General features: G+C 40.6%; 1 protein-coding gene across 3 annotated transcripts in view; it reads left to right on the forward strand.

Moving 5' to 3' along the window:
* The first annotated feature begins 347 nt into the window (after positions 1–347).
* Positions 348–26,811, forward strand: part of LOC101845761 (zinc finger protein 106) — a 32,324-nt gene continuing 5,860 nt past the window's right edge. The window contains exons 1-14 of one of the 3 annotated variants that reach the window (XM_005094357.3): positions 348–439; positions 7,979–8,087; positions 8,829–9,037; positions 10,154–10,212; positions 10,840–10,986; positions 12,232–13,860; positions 15,015–16,462; positions 17,062–17,219; positions 17,584–17,635; positions 19,758–20,401; positions 21,287–21,419; positions 23,612–23,992; positions 24,761–25,250; positions 25,807–26,332. In XM_005094357.3, the coding sequence (XP_005094414.1) occupies positions 8,000–8,087; positions 8,829–9,037; positions 10,154–10,212; positions 10,840–10,986; positions 12,232–13,860; positions 15,015–16,462; positions 17,062–17,219; positions 17,584–17,635; positions 19,758–20,401; positions 21,287–21,419; positions 23,612–23,992; positions 24,761–25,250; positions 25,807–26,332 (5,964 nt within the window). In that variant the 5' untranslated portion in view covers positions 348–439; positions 7,979–7,999. The other 2 variants (XM_005094358.3, XM_013080289.2) reach the window with 2 other exon arrangements.

The raw sequence follows: 26,811 nt of genomic DNA on the forward strand, positions 1-26,811 counted from the left end.
GCCGCTTTGAAATGTATGTTATTGTTGGCTAGTATATGAGGGAGGATGGGAGAGCAGGAGGAGAAGGGGAGGGGGGCAGTGAGTGTGTGTGTGTGTGTGTGTGTGTGTGAGAGAGAGAGAGAGAGAGAGAGAGAGAGAGAGAGAGAGAGAGAGAGAGAGAGAGAGAGAGAGAGGACGAATGTGTGTGAGCGTATTAAATTTTCTTTAGTTAGCTTATATAAAAGGCCTTGTACTTTGAGCTATAATAGATCTTGTGAGGGTTCGAAGCGCAATTTGAATAGTGGGCCCTACGGTAATTATTAATTTTTGTTTTACAACCAGGCCTTTTCCGAGCGAAAAGAATACAGACTAAAACTGTACCCATTCAACAGGATTCGTCCGAAACGAAGTCTTGCACAAAATCTGGGGACTAAATGGAAGCAAAACAAAGATCGAAAATGTGAGTTTTTCATGTTTTCCCACAGGTCAATATCTCGTGCACCGAATATTAGGGTTGAATTATGTATGTTCTAATATGAATATTATTGTATTGTTCTCCTGAATATTTATTTTTCCTGTTTAGATACCGGAGTGCTGAATTTGGGTTTGGGGAGTATAGCCTATAGAGATCTTGACCGCGGTATCCATCACCACAGAACTCCGTTATCATGAACATGTCCGTTCATGATAACTTACTTTCACTTCAATTACGAGATCTCTTGATCCACCTCAAGCGACAGGGATTAATAATCTTGAGGCAGAGCTGGAAGTGTTAATATGGGTAGGCACAAACAATGACTCTGTACTGCAGTGATCGCAGGGGTTTAGATTCTAGAGCTAATATCTAATCTAAACATTTCCACTGAACTCTGAACTGTGTAAACAAGCCAAACTGGTTGGGAAGTCTGAAATTCCTAAATTCAGTTTCAGGTGCTATAATGTTACTTTCACTCCCATCTTGCCCAGATATTCTAATCTATAGATATCTAGATCTAGACTTCTAGTTCTATTCTAGATATATTAGATCTAGATCTAGATGTAGATCTAGCTGTTTGTTGTGTTCACTATTTTCCACTTCATATGAAATGAATTTCGACTTTGTATATTTGTATCCCTCACAAAATATCAGTTTTTGAAATGATAGTTGAAACTGTTCAAGAAGGCCACTCATTGTTGAGGACCAGAGAAATGGCCGTATTAGACAGGTGGCAGTCTCACAATACAAAGAGAGGCATAGACTCTAGGCTCTAGGGCAAATTTTAACTTTCACTCCCGCACACAGATGCACTGCTTCAGGGGTCAATCTGCAGTACTGTTTGCTGCAGATCACACATAAATCCTCTAAAACTGTCACAAATCAATTATTTTCAAGAAAATTCCAAATCTAACTGTAAAATATTAGATTAGCCTATGGTTTAAAACAACATGCGATTAAACGTAGAAAGACGCAAACTATTTTTAGGTACGGCGCCCATCTTGTTTGACGTCAGACCAGGATTTCCCTCCGATCACGTGACTACATCTAAGTATAGCCAACCGCATGGCACCAAAGATGGAAGTGTACAAAAATTGCCGTAAAGACGCTGGAGGATTAGATCTAGATCTACCCCCCCCCCCCCCCCCCCCAATCTCCTGCATTCTTCATTCTTCATCACTAATATCACTAATATACATGAAAAAAACAAACAAACTTCAAAGCAGCTCTACAAATTATAACTTATATGGGACTGTCGGTCAGTCGGGAGGAGGAAAAGAAAAAAATCACACCCTTTCCCGCATATTTCAGATAATAAAAATAAAATATAGATCTATAATTATATTATAGGCCTACCAAAGATTGTTCGTATACAATATGGTTCAATCGGTCCAAAAAATGTCCGTATTTATATAAAGAAATGCTACAGTTCCAAACAGTTTTTCGCTACAGATATGACGTGTGGCCTATGAAGGGTGCTGCTCTTAAACTTAATGTGTTGCGTTCACTCGTGAGCTGTCTAGATCTAGATCTATGGAGGGTTATTGATAACGACACATAGAGCTAGCATCTGCGTTTGTCGAGGCCGCGACCAATCAATCGTGGCTCGATTTTTTGGTCCCCGAAAAAGTCAAAAAAAAAAAAAGAAAATGAACCTCTTTACTTTTGAAAGAAAGTTCACTTAGCTTCACTTCGTCTCTTTCTCACTTGTTGTCACCACGTTGATTTGTTGAATACGTTACAGTTACATACGATTTGTATTGCTGTTCCTCTATTATTTTTCGTTTATTTTTCCCTCTTTGTGGTGTTATATTTTGTTGGTGTGTATTTTTTTTTTCTTGATGTGTTGTTTTTCTATTAATTTTTTTTGTTGGGGAAAATGGGGGGGGGGGGGGTTGTATAGTGTAACGTCATTTAATTTGATGTTTCTACAAAAGGTATTGTGTAACGTCATTTAATTTGATGTTCCTACCTTCATTAGATTCTAAATATATATACCTGTATAGATTTAAATGTGCTATGTTAGAGCGTTCCACCAAAACCAATTACATGTACTGACACTGGCAGATCCCCTGTGTGTGATTCCATAATTTCCATGCAATATCCTGTACTTTTTTTTACAAATTACGCACATTTAGGGTTAAAACGGTCATTCTTCTTCGGACAGGTGGACACACGCCCTTATTTGTTAATTGTTGTGGTTGTTTCTGGGCTGTTCTAGTTTTGATTTCATTCTGTTGTGAAACCTTTCTTTTTCACGTTTTTACACTCATCTAAAAATCTCTAGACTAGATCTAGCTCTTGAAAATTGAAATAGATCTAAACCCAAAAATTTGCTCTGGTTTTTTTTTTTAATGGACGATAACCGTCCACTCAATAGAAAAGAGGGTCAGATTTCTCCGTCTCTCGGGTGCCTCAGGCAGTACCCGCCTCGCTAAACCAGTGGGCACACGGCCGGAGGAGAAGCTGAGAACAGATACCACCATTGATTTGCTCCTTCCCAGACCTCGCAGAATGACGGAATGAAAGTTGGCGCCGAACTCTCGCAAATAGGCAAACAATCACGACCAGAGCGGAAGCCGGAAACCGTTCGGAGAAATAAAGATCGGCACTATTTCTCCGAACGTTCGGAGAAATAGTCACTTCGAAAAAAATAGTCTGGGACCAGAATCAAACCGCTCCTAAAATCACTGCATGATGACTTCAAACGCAACGCGCTGTCTATTCGGCCATCAGAACTTCCGAAAGCTTAGTGTAGATTAAGCGTTATATACATAGACACTTCCATCTTTGGTGCCATGCGGTTGGCTATACTTAGATGTAGTCACGTGATTGGAGGGGTATCCTGGTCTGACGTCAAACAAGATGGGCGCGGTACCTAAAAATAGGTTGCGTCTTTCTACGTTTAATCGCATGTGTGTTAAAACAGGGGTGTAACCCTCCAGATTTTCTTTTCAGAGGGGCAGGCCCCCCTGAAACCCCTCGATTGATCCAAAGCACAATCTATTTCGATTTAAGAACAATCAGATATATTTAAAAAACTTAATTTGTGACGGAAATGAAGTCGATTTTCGTGTTCAGCGCAGCGATATTTAATTAACAATGGACGACTGGTAGCTAAATGTGAGACTGGAGGGAAAGTAAAAAAATCGGATACTTTATTATTCTCACCCGGGGTGAGGATAAACTGGATATTCGCACCCGGTTTTTTCGTTTCCACCCTTTTTATTTCCCCCCTTTTTCGTTTCGGGCATTATAGACCCTTGCTGAAGCTGTCACTGAGCGCTCTAGGCGACAAAACTCGCCTCCCTCTCTCTCTCCGCTGAGCGCGTGAGGTGACTAAAATCGCCTAGGGCGGGCCAGCTCTCGAGTGCGGGAAGACGACTAACTATTGTCGATATGGGGGAAAACCTATCTTTTGAGCAAATAGCGTCACCTTTTGTTGCTATTTATTGGTTCTGTAATGGAAAATTTTACACTTGATGGTTTAACCAATCAAAATTAAGAAAAAAAATAAGCCCAGGGTCAAGGCACTGCGTGTCCTAAAAATAATCGTGGGTTCTGTATGTTTTTTGTGTTGTTCATGTGTAAAAACAAATGCCAATTTTATATCTCTAAATTTTCAATGACAAACTTAGTAACACATTATTTCATTAAACAGCTCTCAGTTAAGGCTATTATTTTTAAAAACATACTACTCAGGCGAGTGAATTCCTTTCTAAATTCAGAATAGATCTAGATTTAGATACTTGTCTAGAGGGTTTTGGTGAAGATATACGTGCATACTCTCAAGATTTAAAAAAATGAAACAGTAACAATCCCCGCGGGAGCCTAGAAAAATCAGCCAGCTCTCTGGGGCAGGTCACTTACAAACGGTCACTCTTACAATTCACAAATTATTTTCTATCATCCTATATTATAGCCTACACGGATGCCTACCAGTTCTCAATACCCAGGCAGGCCTAAGAATAAAAATCCATTACATCTTACAGCGTTAGAATAACAATATATATATATATAATATTTTTCTCACCCCGGGTGAGAATAAAATGGATATTATTCACTGGGTGAGAAAAATATTATATTTTCACCCCAGGTGAGAATAACGACAGCCAAAAAAATACAAATTTCTACCTGCGGTCAAAATTTATGGTGGTTTAGCCCCTAAAAGCAGTGCATTTGCACGAGGGAATAAAAGTAAAAATTGACTGATTTTATAGCCTTTATGGGGTGACAGATTTATTAATCACGCAAAATAAATTTCACAATTGGGCTTAGTGTAATAAAAAAAAAAATCCGTAATATAATGTCTAGTTACTACTAATAATTTGCGACAGACAAATGAAAAATTCATGGAAAATGAGCAAGAGAAGTGCAAGATCATACTTACTTAAATGACGATCTGAACGTAAGATGGGAGTATTTTAAAAGTAAAATAAATTTAGTCCTCATAGTTAAGTTTTGTATTGGAATCTGTGAAAAGGTAAATTTTTTTTTTGTCTTTTAAGAGGAATGAGATAAAACAGAAACAAGGCATTGAAATGAAAGAATAATATATGCCTTGATTGTCTTGACTTCTCAGACTATTGTACTGTTGATATTCATTCTTGACTATTTAACTTAACTTAAGTTTAATTACTAAACCACATTATAAATATTATTTTTTAATGTACTAAAGCGTCTTACTTTGTATTAAAAGTGGATGATTGTTCAAAACAAAGCTATTCTAGGTGAAACTGATCTGAGAAATATCGTCTTTAATTTGTTGTTAGGCCTGTGCTATTGGAAACGCCGCATTCTGAATAGCTCGGGTCCCGTGCTGATCAAAACGAAGTGTTCTGATTAGCCTTCTTGTGTGCTATTTGAAGCGCCAGTGCTAGTAGCCATCGTTTCTTATAAACCTACTTTTTATCGCTCCACTGCCTGAATTGTGGAAGCTTTCTGTTTCTGGAATAAACCTTTTAGGTTTTGACTCCATTTTTATGATGTCTTTTATACTGATCAATATTGGGTAGATATAGAGGTCTAGATTTAACAGTTATTTCTGACTTTGTGTGCCTAGAAGTAGTCTTGTTCATCTCTCATTATATTAAAATGATTTGAGTTTGAGCAAGCAAGTAAGTCCACGTTTGGAGTGTATAACAATAACAAGATGGTGCAACTCGGTTGTCAGCAGGCCCTTTTCCTGTCTGCATACCTAAAAATATCTCTGCGTACACTTTACTGTCATAAACGTATTAATTCCTTACCTATCACTTTGGGAGAACCTACGATTAGCTTGTTAAATGTAAAATTATATTGTCCTTAGCTATTGCTTACTTCACTCGACTCAGTTGTGAAAAAAGTACATGGCTATAGGCAGTGAAAGTGAAAGATCTTGTCAGAATTGTAATGACTAATGTATTGTATGCTCCTCAAGGAGTTTAGAAGTTTCATGGGAAATATTAGCCTGCCAGGGGGATAAACAATGTACAGTCTGTGAGCCTGCAATGTGCGAGAAACAGCCTCTGTACTTAATCTTGAAGAAGAAGAAGAAATGATATATTGGCTTGTTTGCATTTTTGTATGTTTCTGATTTTTGAAAACATGGGGTGCACGGGTGCCATCTTCAAAATGAGGCAGATGTGAGAAAGCAATTAGATTTATGTGACCAATAAACAAACATTGTGATCTGGGTTTTGGCATTTTAGTTAATGGGGATATTCAACATGCAACGTTTTATTTAGCATGGGGCTAATCACAATGCAGCGTTTCAAATAGGCTCTTCGTTGTTGTTAATTGTTGAAATGGTAAAGCATCCAATTACAACATAGACATAGACCTACTTTATGATGGTAGTGTTGATAAGTACCGGTACTTAACAGAAGTACACTCCCCCTTTTCACTGGATTCTGTCATTGTCATTATCTTTAAACCTCCTTTGACTTAACTTCTCTGCCAGGGCTATCTCAAGTTTTCCTTACATAGCATATCTTGAAAATGATAGACCCTAAGGTTAATGCTGACCCTTATATTTTTGCTCGTTATGCTTTCTTGTTTTAATGCCTTTAAATCTTTTCTTGTCTTGTGTTTTCATTTCAGGTAAGGCCATCTGCTGGTGAAATTTCTAAAATCCATATCCCTTGACTATATACAGCAACGATGATATAATATTATATTCATATTACTCAGACATCAAAGAATAAATTCAAGTAAATATTTATTATTATAAGCACTTTGTAACCATGGAAATCAAGCAAACATCTGCCATATTGGATAATTTCATCAAATTTCGAAAGCTATCTTCTCTCTTAGTTTTCGTCCGTTGGCTTTCATTTTTAGCAAGAACATACTGCTTCACATTATGTAATGAACAAATAATGCCAGATTTCTAATATTATGATTAGGAAAATAATTATGGACTCTGGAAATTTGTACCTGGATAAATAGAAAAAAAATCTCAAAATTCCCAACAAAAGCACTGATTGTAATTTTCTTCTTTCATTATCTTCAAAAAAGGGCTCTCTTTCAGTACATGTCACCTATGGATGTACATTGTGTAAAATATAAAAGCTATTAAAAAATAAAGGAGAAAATGTAATTTAAAGTCAGAAAAATAACTATTTGAAAAAAAATAAAGAAAATATTTAAAAACATGACCCAAAATAAGGAAATTAAAAAAAAAACAAAAAACATTTTGAAATGACTTCTAAACATAATTGATTGAAACTGGCGCTCAAAACTTTAAAGGAATTGGATGCAGGTTTAAAAAATGGAGGGGAAAAAATGCATGGTCATACTGGGGAAAAATGGGGAAAATCTCACCCGCAGATGGCCTTAATACATCAAACAGATTTTTAGATTAAACTTGCCTTTCTTTCCAGAGGCTTTGTAAATACTTATCTATCAAGGATGGTACATGTATTAAATTAAAAATATTTCATGAAATTTTAAAAATTGAGAAGATTATTTGAATTTGTCTTGTTGGTATTAGTACTACAAGAAATTTGATTTATTATATCACTGCTCTTGTGATAAATTGCCCAAACATCATTTTATTTTTAATTAACAAATCAACAGCATATTATTCATTTCATTTACTCAGTCAAAGACAGGTTTGATAGCTTCTAAAATGTTATTAATAAAAGTCAAACAGTCAACTGGCGGCCAGGTTGCTATGTGATGAAACCAAATGAGTTTTTTGCTTCTCCTATAACTCCGCTTGGGTTAGTTGGTCTTATCACTAGGGAAACAAATAATAAATCATATTCAGTTTGACAAATGTACGGTTGGCTTTTTGATCGTACAGATATTAATTATTATATATTAATTATAAATGTTTAACCCAGCACAAGTTAATTGGCCAAATAAAGAGGTTGTTACAGTTTATCCATCAAAGAACTGAATATTTTCACCAGTGAAATTTTTTTGACTTAGGCTTGTCTGTATGTGAAAAAAGCCAACCTTACAGTGGACTATAATTTTGTATTAGATGGTTTCTATCTTCACAAAGTTAATTGTAGACTCCATTTTTCTGAATATCAGGGGAAGGCGTAAGTCATTTTGATGTCTCGCAGCAAGAGTAAGCTGAAGAGGCAACCGGTATGTTCTACAACTTTGACAAACACTACTACTGATGCACAGCATCTTAAAGGTAATTATTGTATGCAAACATATTCAAACATAGCTTTAGAATTAGGCATACTGATATGATTGTATTCTTTCTAAGGTTAAATCCTTAGAACAGTAATTTTTGGGGATGTTTCTCCTTTGTTTTTGTCTATGAATGACCAGTATTGTCTATGCCTTTTCATTAAGTAGTAATTTAAGGTAAAGTATAACCCTATATAGGAGGAAGCGTAAATTTTTTAAATTGCTTCAAACTTGTATGTTCAAAATGATGTTCTTGATGGTATTTTAGTTCAGACTGTAATTTATTTTTGCTGACCGTCATTTCTTTGTTCTTGCAATACATTAGTGACTCTGTTTGACCCGGCTTCACATGATGAGCACAAAAATATTTGAGTAACTCGTGTTCTTGGGGGCTCTAGTGGTTTAGAGGTTCGCCTCTCAATAGATCCCAGGTTCCAAATCTGACATCGAGGAGAAATTTTCCTCTAAACATTTTCTCTTTTCTCTTCGTTTCCTGTTCTCTAGTCATGTTCTGTCATCTGCCTTCATCTCCCCCCCCCCCCCCCCCCCCCCCCCACGAGATCTTGCAGAGGAATGCAAAAAAGAACAAAGACTCATATTCTTCTTGTCACAATGATGATATGAAATGAATAGATAAATATAATGATGAAACAAGTTTGTGAAGAAACTTTAAGAGCACATGACTGATGGTCCTAAAAATTGTTCTGATGTGTTTAAAAAAAAAATATCTTTCTCGTTAAAGTGAACAAAAAGAAGAAGAAGAAGAAAAGACAGCAAGAAAAGGCCACAAGTGGTACCAGCCAAATTACCAAGATGTCGAGAGGTTCTTCTTCGGTATCGTCCTCATCTCTCTCCAGCAAGAGCTCACAAGGAGCTCAAAATTTTGGCAGCGCAAACTCTGTCAAGAAGGCACAGTGTGACCTGTGCAAGTTGTCGTACACATCTCAAAAGGCATGTGGTGTTTCAATGTTGGTTATTAATGATGTTGTGAAAATCTTCTCATAATCCATGCTGTTTCAGATGAGATCTGTGAGGATGGGTATCAATACAAAAGTGTTAATGAGCTCTTGAATGGGGCAGAAATGATATCCAAAGTCCTTTCATAAGTCCAGTGCATTCTTAAGACACTTAGAATCTCTGAGGAAAATACCTCTTAGGAAAACGATTTGGTAATTTATTTCGAGGTGAGGCTGACATTTTTTCCATTATTCTGGAAGTAATATTGTCAATATGCAGTGCATAACCGATAATACCGCAAAGGTTCTAATATAAATGAAAAGCTTTTAATGTACCCAATGTCTAAAATGTAACTTTTTATAATCTATGTTGGACGTTTAGTTAATATAGATCACATTTTGAAACTTCCTCAAGGCACAAGGCACTTATGATCTACAGACTTATCTTTGTTTTTATGGGGAAACTTCTGATGTACTTTTTGGGCCTTATTACGTTAGATCCATTCATGTGGGGCTTCTTTTAGATATATGCTGTTCTGAAGTCACTGTAAATGCAGCATGTCTCAGTAACCTCAGAGCTATGGCATCTGAAGAGTTGTCCTCAAGCATGGTCGGACTGAGCCAGACAAACAAAATAGTCGGTAAAGGGTTTTTCAGTCAAAACTCGCTGTTGAAGATCCTGTGGTGTGTATAAAAACCCAAACCAAAAACAATTCGAAATCAAAGATGCCAACAAAGGAAAGTAACACTACTGTGCCCTTCAGTTGTGAAATCCTTTAAAAAATGGGAGCAATAAGGTTTGCTCAGCAGCTGAGAAATCTGTTGGAAGGTCTTGAAATGTACGAGTACTGAATCAGTTTGTTAACTCTTCTACGCATGGTGATGACAGTCTAATAGAATGATTTAGACATGAAAATTCAGTCAGTACAAAAATGTATTTTGGTCTTTTTTACGTCTAATTTCATAACCATTCATGTCCTGTAACAGTCTAACATAGTGTAGAGTGATCTCTATTTTATTTGCACTATGGAGAGATGGTGCTGTCTGTCTCTTATGATTGTTATGATCATGATATTGTATTTGACACACACATTGCTTTATGTTTTTTCAGGAACTAACAGAACACTTGGTGTCACTGATGCATCATACAAAACTGGAGGATAAAGAAGAGTAAGATATTGCAGTAATGCTACCTGCTTACATTAAAGAATGTTTCTATCTGATTTTCTAGTTTTGTAGAAGTTTGGCTTTTAGTGCGAGTGTTTAAGTTGGCATGAGTATGCACACTAGCAGCGGGTAGTAGCTATATTGTTTGGGCTTCTAATGAATTTGTTTTCTGTAGTCTTCTTCAATTCAATGTTGGCCACACAGAAAGTTTTGTGTGGACAGCTGCTTACGAAAGTTGGAAATTAAAAGTGTTTACTCTCTTGGTGAATTAACCCCTTCATTGCTAAGACTTTTCCCATTTAAGTTTGTACAGAAAAGATGAAATGTCTGTTCAAGAGAGCTATAAACAAAGCCATATTTATATTTCTGTTTTACTGGGAGTAAGCTACTTCACAAGCTGCAGTTCAATGTTGTAAAACTTCCTCTGTAAACAAGAAGAAGAAAATACAAGTGTACCAGTTTTGGAGAGTACATGCATAAGTAAGTACATACGTCAGCACAGCAGTGAAGAGGTTGGAAGTTCTCCGCAGAGTCTGATCTTTTTTCCCAACCAATCATGTAGGCTCAAAACAAAAGATTATCAGAAGTAACTGTCCCTCTAAGAATGATTGTTTTAACATTTTGTTTCAGAAATGCGGTTCACAAGTGTGAGCTGTGTGGTGTGACGTGCCCGACCATGTCTGTCTACCGGGCTCACATCTCGGGGGACAAGCATCAGAAGAACTTGGCCTTTCATCGTGGAGAGCACAAGAACTTGGCCTCACAGCGCGGAAGGGGGTAAGTGCACCCTGCTTGAGGTATTTTGTTTTTGTAGTTACAGTTGAAATTGTTTTAGGACTCTAATTGATGACGGGAAAAGAGGCTGTTTTTAGATGGCAGAACTGATCCACATGAAAAAAACCCAACTATTCCCTTCCGAGTTCCCTGCTAGAGGTTGTCGTATGCACAGGACTGCCGTAAAGCCCATTAAAATGTTATCAACTGGTCAACTTGGGTAACCAGTGGCAAGGACCAGAAACTAGCCGTCGCAATGTGCTGATTAGTGACACGACAAGCAACAATAACACCAAGTGAATGGATTATGATGGTGTGTCCACAGCGTTGGCAGCAGATAAATAATTTTAGCAACCCGTTGGGCAATGATAGATTCTGAATAGATTTTTGAGGATTTTGGTTTATAGATTAAAGAGGCTGTTGGACAGGTTATTGTTTTAGTCAGTGCATTTATATTTTAAAAATGTGCGACGGGGGAGGAGAAAGTGTCTGTTTGTACCGGTAGTTGTTTGTCTTGTGCAAGTGGCAATATGAGTAGGTTTAACTAGGTGTCATTGCTTTTGATCTAGTAGATGGTGAGCTCTCTCTCTCTCTCTCTCTCTCTCTCTCTCTCTCTCTCTCTCTCTCTCTCTCTCTCTCTCTCTCTCACTCTCTCTCTCTCTCTTTTTTTTTCTCTCTCTCTCACTCTCTCTCTCTCTCTCCCTCTCTCTCTCTCTCTCTCTCGTAGCATCCACGAAGGTTTGTAAACAATATCCTTCAGGTATTAATCTGACAGTCTGTTATATTTTCCTCCACATCTTCCTTCCTCCCCCAACAACAGAAAATAACTTATTAATATCTTTTCCCACTACGCCATAGCTTTGAGTGAAAAACAGGCCAAGCATCTTCTGGACTGATAACAATGCTTTGTATTTTTTATGTACTTGTGCCGCAGCTTTTAAGTGGATGGTCACTGGGGTGTGTCCTTGAACAAGACATGATGACCATAGCTAAACCCCGCACCCCTGGGGCATTCCGTTGTAGCGACCTGGAGTGGTGTGTTTGTTTAATTTTTTGTGTTTGTATTAATGTGTGTGTTATGTGAAGTTGTTGCAACTTTTTATTTAGATTTTTTAAAAGTGTATGATTGTTTATGCCATTATTGGCGAAGTGTCTCCAGGAGGAATGTAAAATATATAAAGGTGTTTTTTTTTGTTTTGTTTATATTGTTGTGTTCAAATAACACTACCTACATTTTTCCTCTTTCAGGAGAGACAAGAAGAGCAACTGGAACCCACCTCAGTGGAAGAAGAATAAGAATGCCAGAGTCTGTGGTTTTGGATATAAGGACGTGGAGGATGAGATGTCAGATAACTACTATCCCTGGAACGGTGAACCGAGAAACAAGTGGGGTTATTCTCAGGGCTGGAATAACAAAGGACAGGGCACCCCATTCCATCTAAGAGGCCAGGGTCGTCCAGAATCTGGACTACTACAATATGGCAACCAGAGGTTTTATGGCAACAAGACGTGGCATGCAGCAGGTCATGCCCCCGATGTGGACAGATTTGGCAGAGGCTCAGCAGGAGGTCAAGGTCAGGGGTTGTTGGGGCCTGCCTGGGGCAGTGGTGCTAAGTTGGATCATAACTGGAACCTGACCTCTTCAGGTCCAAATCAGCCTTTTAATTTTCCGTTCTATCAGAGAAAGGATTCCAATGGGTCCAAAGATGCAGCAAACAGAGAGGCGGACTCGAACATTAATTTTACAACTGATCAATATGAGGGGCACTGGGATGAACAGTCGCTGCTTATGCAAGAGAATTTTTTGGCTGGAATGGAGCAGGATGGTGGGTCCAATGACGATGGGTCATATTTTACAGAGACAGACTCGAGAACACATAGTACGGGCTCTGGCTGGAAGGAGGTTTCAAATTCCCAGGGTTATGCACCGTCCCGTCCTCAACAGTCTTCATTGGGGCCCAGGTTTCAAGCTGAAAAGCCTTATAGATCACGGTGGGATCAGACGGAAAAGCCGGAGAAACCTGCTCATGTTAATGGCCACCATCAAGTGTCTCAGTGGGACAGAAAAAGACCTCGGAATGAAGAGGATGTTCAGGAGTCTCTACCCAAAGCTTCAAGGTCTTTAGAGTCAGATTCTAATGATTATACTCCCGTCAGAGATACTTCTTCCAAGTCGAATCCTCCGGTTAAGAACATCCAGACTCTGGTCACACAAAGAAATGAAAGTGCACCAAAAGCAAGGGACAAGCCGACCTCGTCGCCGAGGCTTAGACTAACAGAAGCCAGCGATAATATTCTAGAGCGGGCAGAGCGCCTGTGTGTTGAGCTTAGGAAAAAGCGGGAAGCAGCGCAGGCCCAGCGGAGTTCGGCTGTGAAGCATCACAATGAAGAGTTGTTAAGTCAAAAAATGAGTGCTCTTATCCGTAAGCAGCAGTCGTACGTGAAAGGGCATATTCAGGAGGGGCAGAAAGTTCGGGAGGAAAACGACGACTCTGGTGTGAGCTCTGCCTCCACTTTACCCTCGAAACAAAGCCATCATTCCACATTGTCAGAACATTCTTCAAAACTCTCTTCATCGTCGTCGTCAAAGGGACCAGTGAATAATTACTCCAGAGCAAAAGGGAATACCCTGGATGACATCATGAAATCCATTGAGAAGAATGTGTTGGAGGAGAAGCAAGCGTCAAACTCAAAGGCCAAGGCCGGTGTGGTGCGGAGAGGGTCGGCAGAGAGTCCCAGTGCAAGAGGGTCGGTCGAGAGTCCCAGTGCGAGGCTCAGCGACAGTAGAGAGTCGTCGGGCTTCTCCGCATCACGGTCCAGCTCTGTCAATCTGACGAAAGACAATCTGAAGAATATGGTGAATGCCCCAAGGTCAAGGTAAGATATTTGTAATGTATTCCTTGCAGCAGAAAAAAAACCATGTGTTTCCACCTAGAACACCAAAGATGTTGCATTAAACGTTGGATTTCCACTGAGTGAGTGTAGTATAAAGTATAAAGTGAGAAACTTTCTGAAAGAATGAGTCATTTGCAAACATTTCACATTTAAGTGCACATCTACAGTTTTGTTCTTTGGCTGTCTTTTCTGTTAATTTAGCTTGGGGATCATCAAAACTTTCCAAAGTGGGCCGGGTGACTTGAAAAATGCTTCGTGGGGGCCGGATAACTATTTTGTTCATTACAAACCACTGATGTGACTTGAAAATCGGTCGCATTAAGACCAAGCAGGAGTGACACATTAGATTGTAGTTATAAAGTCTATAAAAGCATGTTTATTATGCCCAGTAGAGTTCAGTGAAATGATTAAAGTGTTTTTGTGACCAAATCTTGAGCATGCTACAAAACATCTCTTAAGGTTTTTTTTCCTCACATGGAGGGAGGCCAGATAAACTGACCTTGTTGACCATGGTCTTGGTGTTAAATTGACATTTTGATTTTGCAGAGTTTACTTGTTTTTTTCATGAAGGTGAAAGATTCTGAGGAATGTTCAATTGATAAGCTATTAACCATTGTGGACCAGAACAACACTATCCTGTATTCTCCCCCATGCATGATTTTTTTTTTCAGAGGGCTATCGTTATAAATTTCATGCAGAAAACTGACTAGCTCTTTTCTTAAAACTTGTTTTTCTCAGTTTTTTTGTTGTGTGACATGTCTCTCTTTCCCATTTTGGCTTTATGTATGGTTATGCTGTTTCATGATATAGTTATTGTTTCATTTTTATTTTGTCTTTCATTATGAAGTTGGTGTTTTGTTATTAGCTGTGTACATTGTTTTGATATAAGCTGTGTATAAATACGCAATAAGTTGCAAGGGGCATTACAAGAAGTTTCGGTGCTTTAATCAGCTAATTAATTGATCTCTTGATAAGCGATTATTTAATTTCAGTTAATAGACAGATTATGCAGTTTATTTTACCTTGGTCAATAGATGGTTTAAAAATATCTTTTATCTATGGTCGTTGAATGTCTTATTTGTTTGTCCATTAATCCACGTTGATGGGATTTGTTTATTGGATTTCTTTTCTCACAGAAATGAACGTGTCCAGCTGGCGAAAATCCTCCAGTCTCGTGAGGAGCCGCGAGCAGCACTCAGGACCAGCCTTCAGCTGGAAGGCCTGTACGACAATGTGGACATGGAGTCGGTCAGTGTGAACCTGGACAAGGACGGTCGCGCGACCAACATCAAACTGGAAGACCTGTCCCAGCATGTCAGGGATCAGATTCTGACTCTGATTGGGGGAGACTTGGGGATCGGCGCTAACTCGAGTCTGTCGCTGTCTGGGATCAGCCAAAACATCATCAACATCTCAGACGATGAAGAGACAAACGATAGCTCTCATAATGGCAGAAATTTCAAGCCTGGCGGGAAACCAAATGTCAAGAATAAGGCGTTGTTGGACAAAACTAATGTGAAGAAAAAGAAGAAGAAAAGAGATAAAGTTCCGGATACCACTGTGGATGATGAGAGTTTAGGGTCCCACGACGTAGTGTCTCTTGGGAACGAAGTGGACAGTTTGTCTTCCTCGACAGGTGCGAGTCGCCCAACTCCAGGATATGCCAGATTCAGAAGTGTGTCGGAGAGCAATGGGCCGGTCCGGGCAGAAAGAGAGATAGAAGTACACACAAGCTTCCCTTCCTCCACCAATATTGAGCTTCAGCGAAAGAACAGCAGTGGGGTAGGCAGGAGTCCACTAGTTGAAAAGAATCGCAAATCAACTAATTATTTGGCATCATCACCAGATCTCAGTAAGACATCAAGTGACACGACTTCAAGAACTTTAGGTGATATGTCTTCACAGCATGACAGATATCAGACATCTAATGGGGTGGTTTCATCAATTCATACAAAAATGTCACCTAATTCTTTACAGAGAACCCCAAGCCAAACATCTTTGACAATTGACACTGTCAAGCAAAAATTTCCAACAATCTTAGATTTTCCTCGGACTGAGAGAGTGCCTATCTCAAATATGCCTGAAATTTCTTCACCAAGTGTTGTTACTCTGCCAACCAATTCAATACCTTACTCCACAAATACACATGTTGGTTCCTCGCCTTCATCCACTGAGCTGTCTGCCAGCGGCCCAGTGTCACGGTCCAAGTCCCCTGCACCATTGACCACGCTTCGGTCATCATCACCATCTCTCTTGTCTCCTTCGGCAAATCCCCGCGGAAGTCGAGTGAGTGAATGTGGCCCAGTCTCACAATCCAAGTCCCCTCCACCATTTCGATCATCATCACCGTCTCTCACGTCTCCTATGGCTACAAATGCCACCATAAGCCGAGGGAGCGGGCTTCCCTCCTTACCCCTGTCCTTGTCTAGCCTCGGGAGTATCGGATGTGAGACAGCAGAAGTTGCAGCACGATCAACACCGGTGCCTTCTGAGTTGTTGGCAGAGGGTGAAGCCACAGGTCGCACTGACAATGAGGTGGAGGTCCAGCCGGATGCCATGAGCGTTTCTGAGTCGGTGCACAGTGGTGAGTGAAAGTGCCTTGCATGTAATTCATATAATTCCTTCATCCCTCTTTACCTTACATTCTTGTCTCTTATGCTCATTATCATTAAGAGCGTGTTGTTTTTATTTGTGAGCCAGATAGCCTTACTTTTGGCATCCATTTGCTGCCAAAAAGTTGGAAATCATTGTGTAAAATTTTTATGTGAATGCATTTGACATGTTTTGATTGCAAAGGTCCATTCTGGTTCTGTCAGTCATTTTGCTTAGCATCCGCGCCATCGGACACACAAGGAGGATTTATGAGAAAGAATAAGGTTTGAGTGACGGAGATAGGGTGAGAGAGAGAGAGATATATATATATAGAGAGAGAGATTGGGGGTAGGGGATTGCTTGTGGTTGTATTTTTTTGCAGTATGTTTTACTAAATGCTCAGGTTTTGATTTTATTTACAAATAACATGCAACAGTTAAAGGAACGTTGGAATGGTCACTATACGAATTAACTTTTCTGTAATATTTATTATTACTGTAACTATATTTTCTTTTTTAAAATCTTATTTTCTTAATAATTTTCACCGAGGATTGCGACATTTCTCTGAATCTTCTCATTACTTCCCGTCAGATCCGTCTGCTGCGATGGCGGAGCTTCTGCTGTTGTCGGAGCGGGAGGAACACGTCAAGCAGGAGATGACCAACATGGAGCTGAGGCTGACCCGACTGCACCGACTGCTGGAACAGGCAGTCACACAGATCAATAAATGCACAGAGAGACGCAACCAGGTGAGAATAACACACACTTTTCTGTTTTGATTTCCTTATTCAGTCATTGTTGGGTGAGCTAATGTTGTGCCTCATGATGTAAGGTGAAGCTTTAATGTGATGGCAGTGGTAGAAAAGTCCTTTAATTGAAGCTCAAATGGCCATAATCTATGTTTTTGCTGCCAAGCACATGTATCAGTCCATAGTGAAAAGAGCAGACCAATAGAATTTTATGCGTGTGAAATGAAAGGTAAATAGAATTAACAATGGAAATGAAAGTTGAAAAGTATATTTGTTTTTGGAGACCCGGTACAAATTGAACTGGTACTGTCTTGTTTTGTTGACTGATTTCAAATTTTCTAGCAATTGCATGATTTATTTTCAGCTACTTGAGGAAGAGCAAGACCTTTCCAAGAAGAGACTGACGTTACTTAGAGGTAAAGAAAGATTTTCATAACAGAGATGGCAAATACATAAAAGGGGGGTGCATGCTGCAGGTAGTTCCTAAGTGACTTTTCACTCCCGAAACTTGACCATGGCTTTATCTTTTTCGGGGTGAAAAGCACCATTTGTATTACTTACATCATGTGTTTTGTCTTTGTACTGTATGCATTAAATTATCCTGTACTGTTGGTATGGAAGGTATAGTGATTGCTGCCAAAAAAACCTGGTCATCTATAGATTTTAAAAAGCAGGTTCTAGGGTGGATTTGGTATTAGGCAAATTTTAAATGGTGTGTTTTATTGAATTTCCTAACGTTATAATTAATTGTAAAGAGGGGGCCCTGAAGAGGGCCTCTTTGCATGACAATAAGCAAAACCTTTTGCCCTCAACTCAAACTGGGCTCCTAAGCAGACTTCTGTTTTTAGAACTGGCTCTTAAACATACAAATTATAGACAATAATAAATTCCATTACATAATGAAAGTGGGTTATCAGGCACACCGGGTTCTTAGGTGGAAACTGGAAAGAAAGCAGAATGAAGCAGCAAGAATCATCACGAGCTGCTCAAAGGATACTCGTGTGGACAACCTCCTCATTGAAGCAGACATTAGAGCTGATGCCTTGACTGCCATGTCATTCGAGAAGTCCATGCGTCTACCTGCAACGAACCAACGCAGAGCCTCCACAACAAAATCAGTGCCCACGCGGACAGGCAAGTCGAACTGGAGAAAGCATGTCCAGAACCTCGTAGCTGAAACTGAACTGGATACGTACCCACGTGAGAAGCTGGTTGTTTTACCCCCCACACAACCGTGGAAGGCTGCACCATACAACGTGACTTTTAGCACCGATCTTGTCGTCGACTGCAAGTGTGCTAATGAACCAGCTGTCTGGAAAGCAGCAGCAGAGGCTACAATTCGATCGCTACCCCTGCCCAATGTAGAAGTCTGGACTGACGGTTCAGCTAAGCAGGGTACTGAGTATGGAGGAAGTGGAATACTGATCAAGACCGGTGATACCGAACTCGACCAACGTGTACCTGCGGGCCGGTATTGTTCCAGCTACAGGGCCGAGCTTGTAGCTCTCGACACAGCGCTTGATATGCTTGTGGCACTACATACAGCAGGCAGCTTTCCGAACAGTGCACGCATCCATGTATACACTGATTCTAGGTCAGCAGTCATGCGCCTCTCATACGGCCCTACCAACCAATCGGAAAAGGTGGCCTGCTCAATCTGGCAACATCTTCACACCCTCTGTCAACGCTCTGAATGTTCCATCCACTTACTGTGGATTCCAGGCCACGCTGGACTGGCTGGGAACGAGGAAGTTGACAGTATCGCCAAAAAAGCAACAGCGCTTACGCAGATTGACACGCCAATCGATTTCTCGACAGCTAAAGCCGTCATCCACCAATCGACTCGTGCAAAGTGGAAGAGAGAGGCGAAACCCAAACTGCTGTTTGCCCAGCCGCCGTCATACCAGCTTGAGGCCTCGCTCAGACGACAGGACAGCCGGCTTCTCTCCCAAATGAGAACTGGTGGAAAATCGCCCAAGCTGAGATCATATCTCCACAATATTGCGCCAGCGGACAACCCAGATCCGTCCTGTCGAGCCTGCAAGGAGGAGGACGAAACTATGGACCATGTATTCCTGAGATGTCCCGCCAGCTATCGTGCTAGAACCCATCTGCTGGGACATTTCAGTAACCCACTTTCAGCACTTTTTAAGGACCCCCGGGCGAGTGTTGAGTTCCTGCGTGCTGTCGGCATCGCTGACCGTTTATGAAGCCACAGCGCCAGAAGAGAGAGAGAGAGAGAGGTGGAAACCACTTTATGAGAGAATGTATACTGAACAGACCTCTACTTTTGCCTTCTCACTAGTACACTTCTATCAAGGGGTGCTTGTTGTACGCAAAGCCTGGACAGCCCTTCATATACCATTTGTTATTAAGAAAAGGTTCATGTTTTTTTTATGGGTCTAAAAAATTTTCTTTAAAAGCTTGGACAGCCCTTCAATTACAATTTGTTATTAAGAAAAGTTTCGAGTTTTCTTTATAGGTGTAAAAATATTTCTTTACTTTTGTGCTATGCCTTTGGTTTTTCTTTCTTTGTAGATGCAACATCGTCCAAGCAAAGCATGAGGTCTAGTGTGTCTGATCTACATAACTCAAGTCTGCTCTCTGAAGTGAGCCAACAAGATTCTCAGGGACCACAATCTTCCAGGTCGACCACCACGAGTGTGATAACTGCCCCTACGACTTCTGTTGTCAGCACAAGCACGGCTACTACTCAGGGCTCAACCCAGGTGGCTCCTGGTTCCGCTTCCTCTGACGAACCCTACATTCCAGGCACTGCTCTGTCTAAAGCTGATTGGCTAGCAAAATTCTCCTCCTACCTACCTCCAGATATGGTGTCAGGCAGCCAGAGTAAAAAAACTCAGGAAAAAGACTCGTCGTCGTTGAGTAAGCAAACTTTTCGTTCACCTTTGACATCACCAAGAGTTTCCATCTCAGAGCCCCAGGTGGAAGACGTTGTTATGGCCGACAGAAGTGATCGGGACCAAGAAAAAACAGCAGGTACTGGGGTCGCTGTTGGGGCTTCAGTGCCTTCGAGTTGTGCCACTCCGTCCAACGTTGTACCTCAAAGTAGTTTTTGCCATCTTGCTGAGCCTGCTGTGGCCGTCTCTCTCCCGTCCTCAACTCCGCTCATGGCTGGATTGCCAGTGATGTATGTCGGCAGCTTCAAGAATCCTAACGTGGTAAGTGCTCGTGAGTTAGACATGCTTATGCTTGAGGCTTCTCCATTTCCCGTGAGATATTGAAATTAAAAAAGCAATATGGAAGAAAGTTACTCAGCAGTTTTTTTTATAAGGAGAGCCTGATGCGTATCTGCAAAGGAACATGAGACTGATTTTTTTTCCCTCTAACGAAAAATAATGAATTCATCACATATTGTGTCTCTTCGTTGAAGGGATTGCAATTTCATGATTGAAAAGACCGTATAAAATTACAAGGAAAAAATCTTTTAGGTTTACTTAGAGTAAAATTGCTCATGCTTAAACTTGTGTACTTTCTCTATGGAAGACTCGCAAGACTTCACAATTGCTCTCTTGTTCAATCTGTGTATTTTACGGCCGGTGTCTCATGGGGAGGGGGGGGGGGGTACATTTATAGCAGTCTGTGAGCAGTTGAGTGCTATCATTATTATTTGACATTTCTCTTGAGTGTTAAGTACCCTTTTTCAGCTGGGCAGATTCTAAAAAATAAAGTACCTCACCAAATGATAGGACACCTTACCCACAACTAAGAATTCAGACCATGTGGGTCTGAGGGATTAGAACCATGGAGAGCTTTATTGAAAGGATACCAGAGACATCGCATGCTTACAGAAATCGTCAGACAGATTGGTTGTTATGAGTGGGTTATGATTGATTGTCCAATAGAAATAAGTTGTTGTTACATGAATTCAATAAGCAGTATTAATTTGCTGGTGGTATGACTGGAAAAGGAAGTGACCGTTTATTGCTACAAATAACTCATTGTCATTGGGGACTTGTGTAGAAGTGGGGGGCATTCCAGTAAATTTCCCCTTGGGGGTAAAGTGTACACCTCATTAGGTTTTTGTTTGTTTTTCTTCTGGTCAGATGCGGCTGAGCTCGGTGAGTGCTTTGTGTAGGTCGCTGTCTGAGCCTCCTCAAGGGGGAGAGAAGGATGTGAACCCAAGTGACCCACACACAGAAAGCAGTCAAGAGCCCAGTAGGGAACGACATAATACAGGTACTGCACATAATGTTAAATAGAAGATTGTTTTCATTTGCATTGTGTATAATTGCATGTGTAGAAAAGCAAGTTTTACAACTGCATTGTCTTTAAAGATGCAAGAAGTTGTAAGAGATAAATTAAAGGTTGCATACTTGGAAATGATTCCTTGGTAAGGTTGTGTGAAAACAGTTGTGATTTTTAAATTTGGTCTCTTTGAAATTTGTCAACAAATTGTCAATGTGTCAGATTCTTTGTCAGAAGACTCTCAAGGTTTTTTAAAATCAAATCTACAGGGTCCCCACCAGGTCGGGAAATCGGGAAAAAGTCGGGAAATTTGAGATAGGTCGGGAAAAAGTCGGGAATTTTGTGATGAGTCGGGAAAGGATAGGGCCTGTGTAATGTGTAGCTATCTAGACTGTATGGTTGATAAATCCTGAAGAGGAAACGTAATTGAACCGCTGTGGCGGAAGTGTATGTGTGACACCGAGGCTCGATCGGGAAGAATCAAGATCTACTTTCGCTTTCGTTACCACCCAGAAATTTTCCGGTAATAGTCTGATACTACTGATGATAGATAACGCAACATTTGTAACATGCAGGTTATGCACCATGAACGCTGTGTCGCCTTGAAAATAAATCAATATTAAAAATTGCCCTCTGCTGTCGCTTTCTGGAAAAAAAAAAGAAAAAGAACTTATACAAGCGTCTTGACAGGTTCGCCCTCGTGACCGGTCAATGAACCTGTGAGTACCGGCGGTCTGAGCGCTGTGAAGTATAGGACTCCTTTATAAGATACACTCGTGGAAGGGGATTGGGGGGGGGGGGGGGAGCTGAAGGCAACCCTAGAGGACAAAAACTGAACTTGGAAGCAAATTTTTTGCATTTTGACAACTACTTTAGAGCTCTCTGCAAAGCGCGCGTTGGTGCAGGCCTTGTGTGGAATCCGGATCCGTCATGCCTTGTTATTGAACTAAAGTGTTCGCGTTTCATTGGATGGGGTGATTGTAATTTATATCTATATTTTAGCTTTCTGTTCAAGATTGGCAGATTTTCAGTGTCACTGCATCTTGCGCCCCCCCAGTTCTTACACCTCTCACACTGAATAGGTGTACTTGAGCCATTCTAGTTATTACTAATATTACTCTTCTTTGAGTTGCAGCAGTGGTTTTCGTCTTCACGTTTATTATATGAATCAGGACGCCCAGACTGGTTATTGACAGTCGATATTCTAGTTCTAGGTCTTTTCTCAGGCTCAAAACAGGATTCATTTTTTATATAGGGCCTATAGTTTGTTATGTTGGCTAATATGATGAGGGGAAAATAGAAATAAGTAAGAACAGACTGAAATACCAAAGTCTCTCAAGATCCCAGTGCCACACTGACATGTTGTTGACTGGATATAATGTACCTACATGTGTATGTGTGTGTATTCACAAACATATACATGTATTATATTAGATATAAATTATATATAATAAATGGAGCACACGCTTTCATTGTTATGTAACGTGTTCCTGGAAAATGGATGAGGCCCCTCCCTTGGAAAATTGAGAAGCTGGGTTGGCAGTCACCCAGTATTATAGTCATCTATTGTTTGAAGACTATACTACAAAACGTACATTTGCATTCATTTATAGACATTTTGACTTTTTATCATTGATAGATGGGCTTTTTGGGGGATTATTCTTGACGCGCAGCGGCCTGATTTTTCCCTCGAATTGGGGTCTTGAAAAAAATTTGGGGGTCTTGAAAAAATTTTCCAGGATTTGGTGGGGACCCTGAATCTAAAACAAGCATTTGGTTCCTAGTGGTTCTATGGTACTGGTTCCTACCATTAAAATAAAAAAAGTCTACTTTTTAAATTTATGGTAAGAATTTGAATAATGCAATGTGTTTTGTGTTGATTAAATAGCATTTGTATAGGGCAAATTCCTGCTCAACAGCAAGCTCTATGCGTTTTACATTCTATATTATTATCCCAGTAGACCTGATAGCATTCTGAAACAATCTCAACTTCCTGAGAAGCATACAGTGCAAGGTGCCATTTTATAGGCACCAAAACGCAAACACACTGACGAGATCTCTTTATGACAAATCTTCCTATTGACATCACCCACTCATATATCAATAGCAAGTAGAAAGTGTAGTGTTCTTATGTTTTTGAGCCTCGCATTAATTATAACTTTTCTTTTTTTTTTTCGTCTCAGCGCCGCATCCATCTGTAGTTTTACCCCCGAGGTCATCGGCTGCTATTGTTGTTGGAGACACAAGCCCCCGCGCAGAGGACTCTGACATCGGCAGTATAGCCAGCAGCATCGCCAGCGGAAGCTCTCTCGGCGAGCAGATCTCTCGTTACTGTCGCAGCACGCCAGGGGCCTCGGCTGACGCGCAGCACCACCACGACTTGTCCGTCATCCTGTCTGCCCCCTCGGACACCAACACGAGCGAGGTCAGGGGTTACGACAGCAATATCGAGGTGGAGGAGGCCGATGCTGTGAGCAGCGTGTATGTCCCTAGGGAAGAGTGGGAGCAGGTGGTTCGGCCCTGCTCTGTGATCATAGAGAAACTGGAGCTGCAAGAAGAAGCAGGTTCTTATTTTTTTCAATTTTTAACTCATTTTGAATGATGGAACACTTACACTTACACTTTTACACCTTTATTTGTCCCAGAAGGGCACTTTGGTTTACAATGGCAAACATACATACATACATAAATACACATTTTAAATACGTACATACATAAATACATGCACAAATAAATACATAAATGCACAATATTGCACAAATACAGAACAGTTTACAACCATGCCATTGTCAGTGGCCACTGTCCAGCGCCCTGTATTTTGAGCCAGGGCTGTCGTGTCTTTCTCAAGGACACACCCCAGTGACCTTCCATTTGAGCTCCGTATCACAGACACTTGCTTGACATTACTTAGAGTCTAAACTCACTACTTACTTAGCCACTGGGTTTCTTTTGACTGTCTCTTAAAAAGTGCTGTTAAAAAAATTCATGTGAGTTGTTACTGAGTTGCTAATAAGGTGCTTTGTGTATGCATGTGAACTCCTGCAAGGGAAAGAAATGGTTTGTGACTTCATTCATTTTTTACATCACACGTTTACAGGACTCTTTTGAAAAGGTTTTGGCTCAATGTTGAGGCTTTTGGCATATTATTAATTTTTTTCCAGGATTTATTTGGGGCAGTGATATGTTTTGTTGCAAAATCCCAAGTGAAATTAAAGAATTTGTATGAAAAAATGTATGAAATGTATTTAAAAAAATAATTCACTTGTCCTTGAAGTTGATAAATTATATTTTTTTGATAAATGTGTGCGTTATTTGTGAATTTATTGTTTAAGGCATCTATGGCAACCTGGACAAGGCTGCAGTGAGGTCTGCTGAAGCTCTTCACTTAATGGAGAGGAACTTTGAGGGGAGCTCGTACCAATCCAGCCTCGCTTCCGACGGCAAGAAAAAGATTCGTAAGACGCGACAAGAGAGGGACAACAGCGGCCTGAGGCGCTGGCGACGACATTGGGTTTTCTCCTCTTCCTCCTCAGACGGGGAAGGGGCTAAAGAAGCCACTGGCAACGAGTTGGACATCAAAGCCGTGACCTCGCGCGTGCGTCGTAGTGGCCAGGCGTCCAGCGGCAACAACAGCGCTGACAGCAGTGACGTCCAGGGTGGGTTGACCACTGTCTCTGGGGGCATGGCTGATGCTGACAAGGAGGTGCCGCAGAACGCTGCACAGGCGAAGACGGTGATCGCATCGGGGGTTTGGACAAACTCAAACATTACTGTCGCTGAGTGCGACTCCTCCACCAATCATGAATTAGTTGATTCAGAGAGGTATGTTATAGTTTACGGTTATGCACAACTAATTAGTTTTATTAGACATTTCCTTTTAGTATGTGGCCTCTAGTGTGCACGACAAATTGTGCTTAATGGATGGAATCTGTTTGTTTGCTGAAAGTATGGCCTCAGACTAGCAATTTGAAGACATTTTCGATAAGATACATCCACCAATATTTGAGGATTCAGGCTCTTCAAAAGAGGTAGGTCAGGTTGTTTGTTCTGCTGGGATCAGGCCTTTAATTTTCATGGCGTCTCCCAGAGTTATCAGTAAGGTTCGAGTCAAATAGAACTTGGTTTTAGCATCCAATTTGCATACCGTTTTCTCATTGTATGAAAACTTCTTCTGGAAGGATGTATTCATTGTGAGCTTCTCTTGGATTTTCAGAAATGCCTTCAAATGCAAGTGTTTAGAGGTGCCTCGGAGAAGAAAAGAGTCTTAACTGAGTTAAAGATTGTAGGTATGACTGCTGTAATATCTGACAATATTTTTTAGATGGTTTTGATTTTCCATTTAGTTATGTTGACATGATTATTGTTATGTCTTCCTCAGTATCAACCTACGTACAAATACTTTGAGGGAAATGAGGGAGAGCTTTGAGAAAACTTTCGGTCGGAGCCCCAGGACCTCACCAGTGACTGTGAGCAACATCATTTCCACCACATCGGATGTCTCTGGGTCAGTGGCAGATGAGGCTTCCCAGAGACACATTCGCTCTCTCAGAGGAAAGCTCAGAGAAGATCAAAGTGAAATGAAAGCGACGGGCGGATTGTCTCGAGAGGAAGGAACAATCACCGTGTCTGATGAGGAGGTTTCGATGTTCTCCAAAGGTGAACATATTCGATCCAGTCACTCCAAAGGAAAGGACCATTCTGTTTCGAATCTTTCGAGACCACTCTCGGCTTCAACGCCATCTCTCGCAGAGAAAGGTTCTTTATCTGTGCCTCTGGAGGAGGGAGACAGCGTGCTTCCTGGGAATTTCGGCTCCGTCTTTGACATCCAAGTGATGAACAGACTGCTCTTTGTGGGTCATCGCAACCACGGGGTCAGAGTCTATGATGCGCTGGGCCCTCTGCAGGTCAGTAGTGGTCATTTTCTCTTGTACTCTTGGTCAGCTTCTGTCTTGGAAATCAGTGCCGATGAATGTTGAGTCGTAGGCTTCTTCTAAAAATGCAAAGATATTGTGGCTATAAGCGACAGAGAGGAACTGGTTGTGTATAGTTTGCAAGCTATCAATCCTTCTTGTCTGGTAGTCTTAACTTTTGTATCCATTAAGCCTGAGTGAGGTGGCACACCATCTCTTAGATTTTCTTGTTCTGGAGGTCTGTATTTGAAATAGCATTTGTGTACATTTGCTCCTGAAAGATGAGGTCACTGTAAAGTGCTTTTCTTTTAGGACTATGAGTCACAAGGTGTAACTTAATCTTATTCTCTCCTCAGTGCTACAATAAATTGGAATGGGTTTAGTTTTGAATACAGCCCTTAATTTTTTTATTTTTGTTTTTATTTGTTTTTAAACTTAAATAAAAAAACCCAACATGTTTATTTTTTTTTTCT

The sequence above is a fragment of the Aplysia californica genome, unplaced genomic scaffold, assembly GCF_000002075.1.
Source record: "Aplysia californica isolate F4 #8 unplaced genomic scaffold, AplCal3.0 scaffold00080, whole genome shotgun sequence".
Classification (NCBI taxonomy): domain Eukaryota; kingdom Metazoa; phylum Mollusca; class Gastropoda; order Aplysiida; family Aplysiidae; genus Aplysia; species Aplysia californica.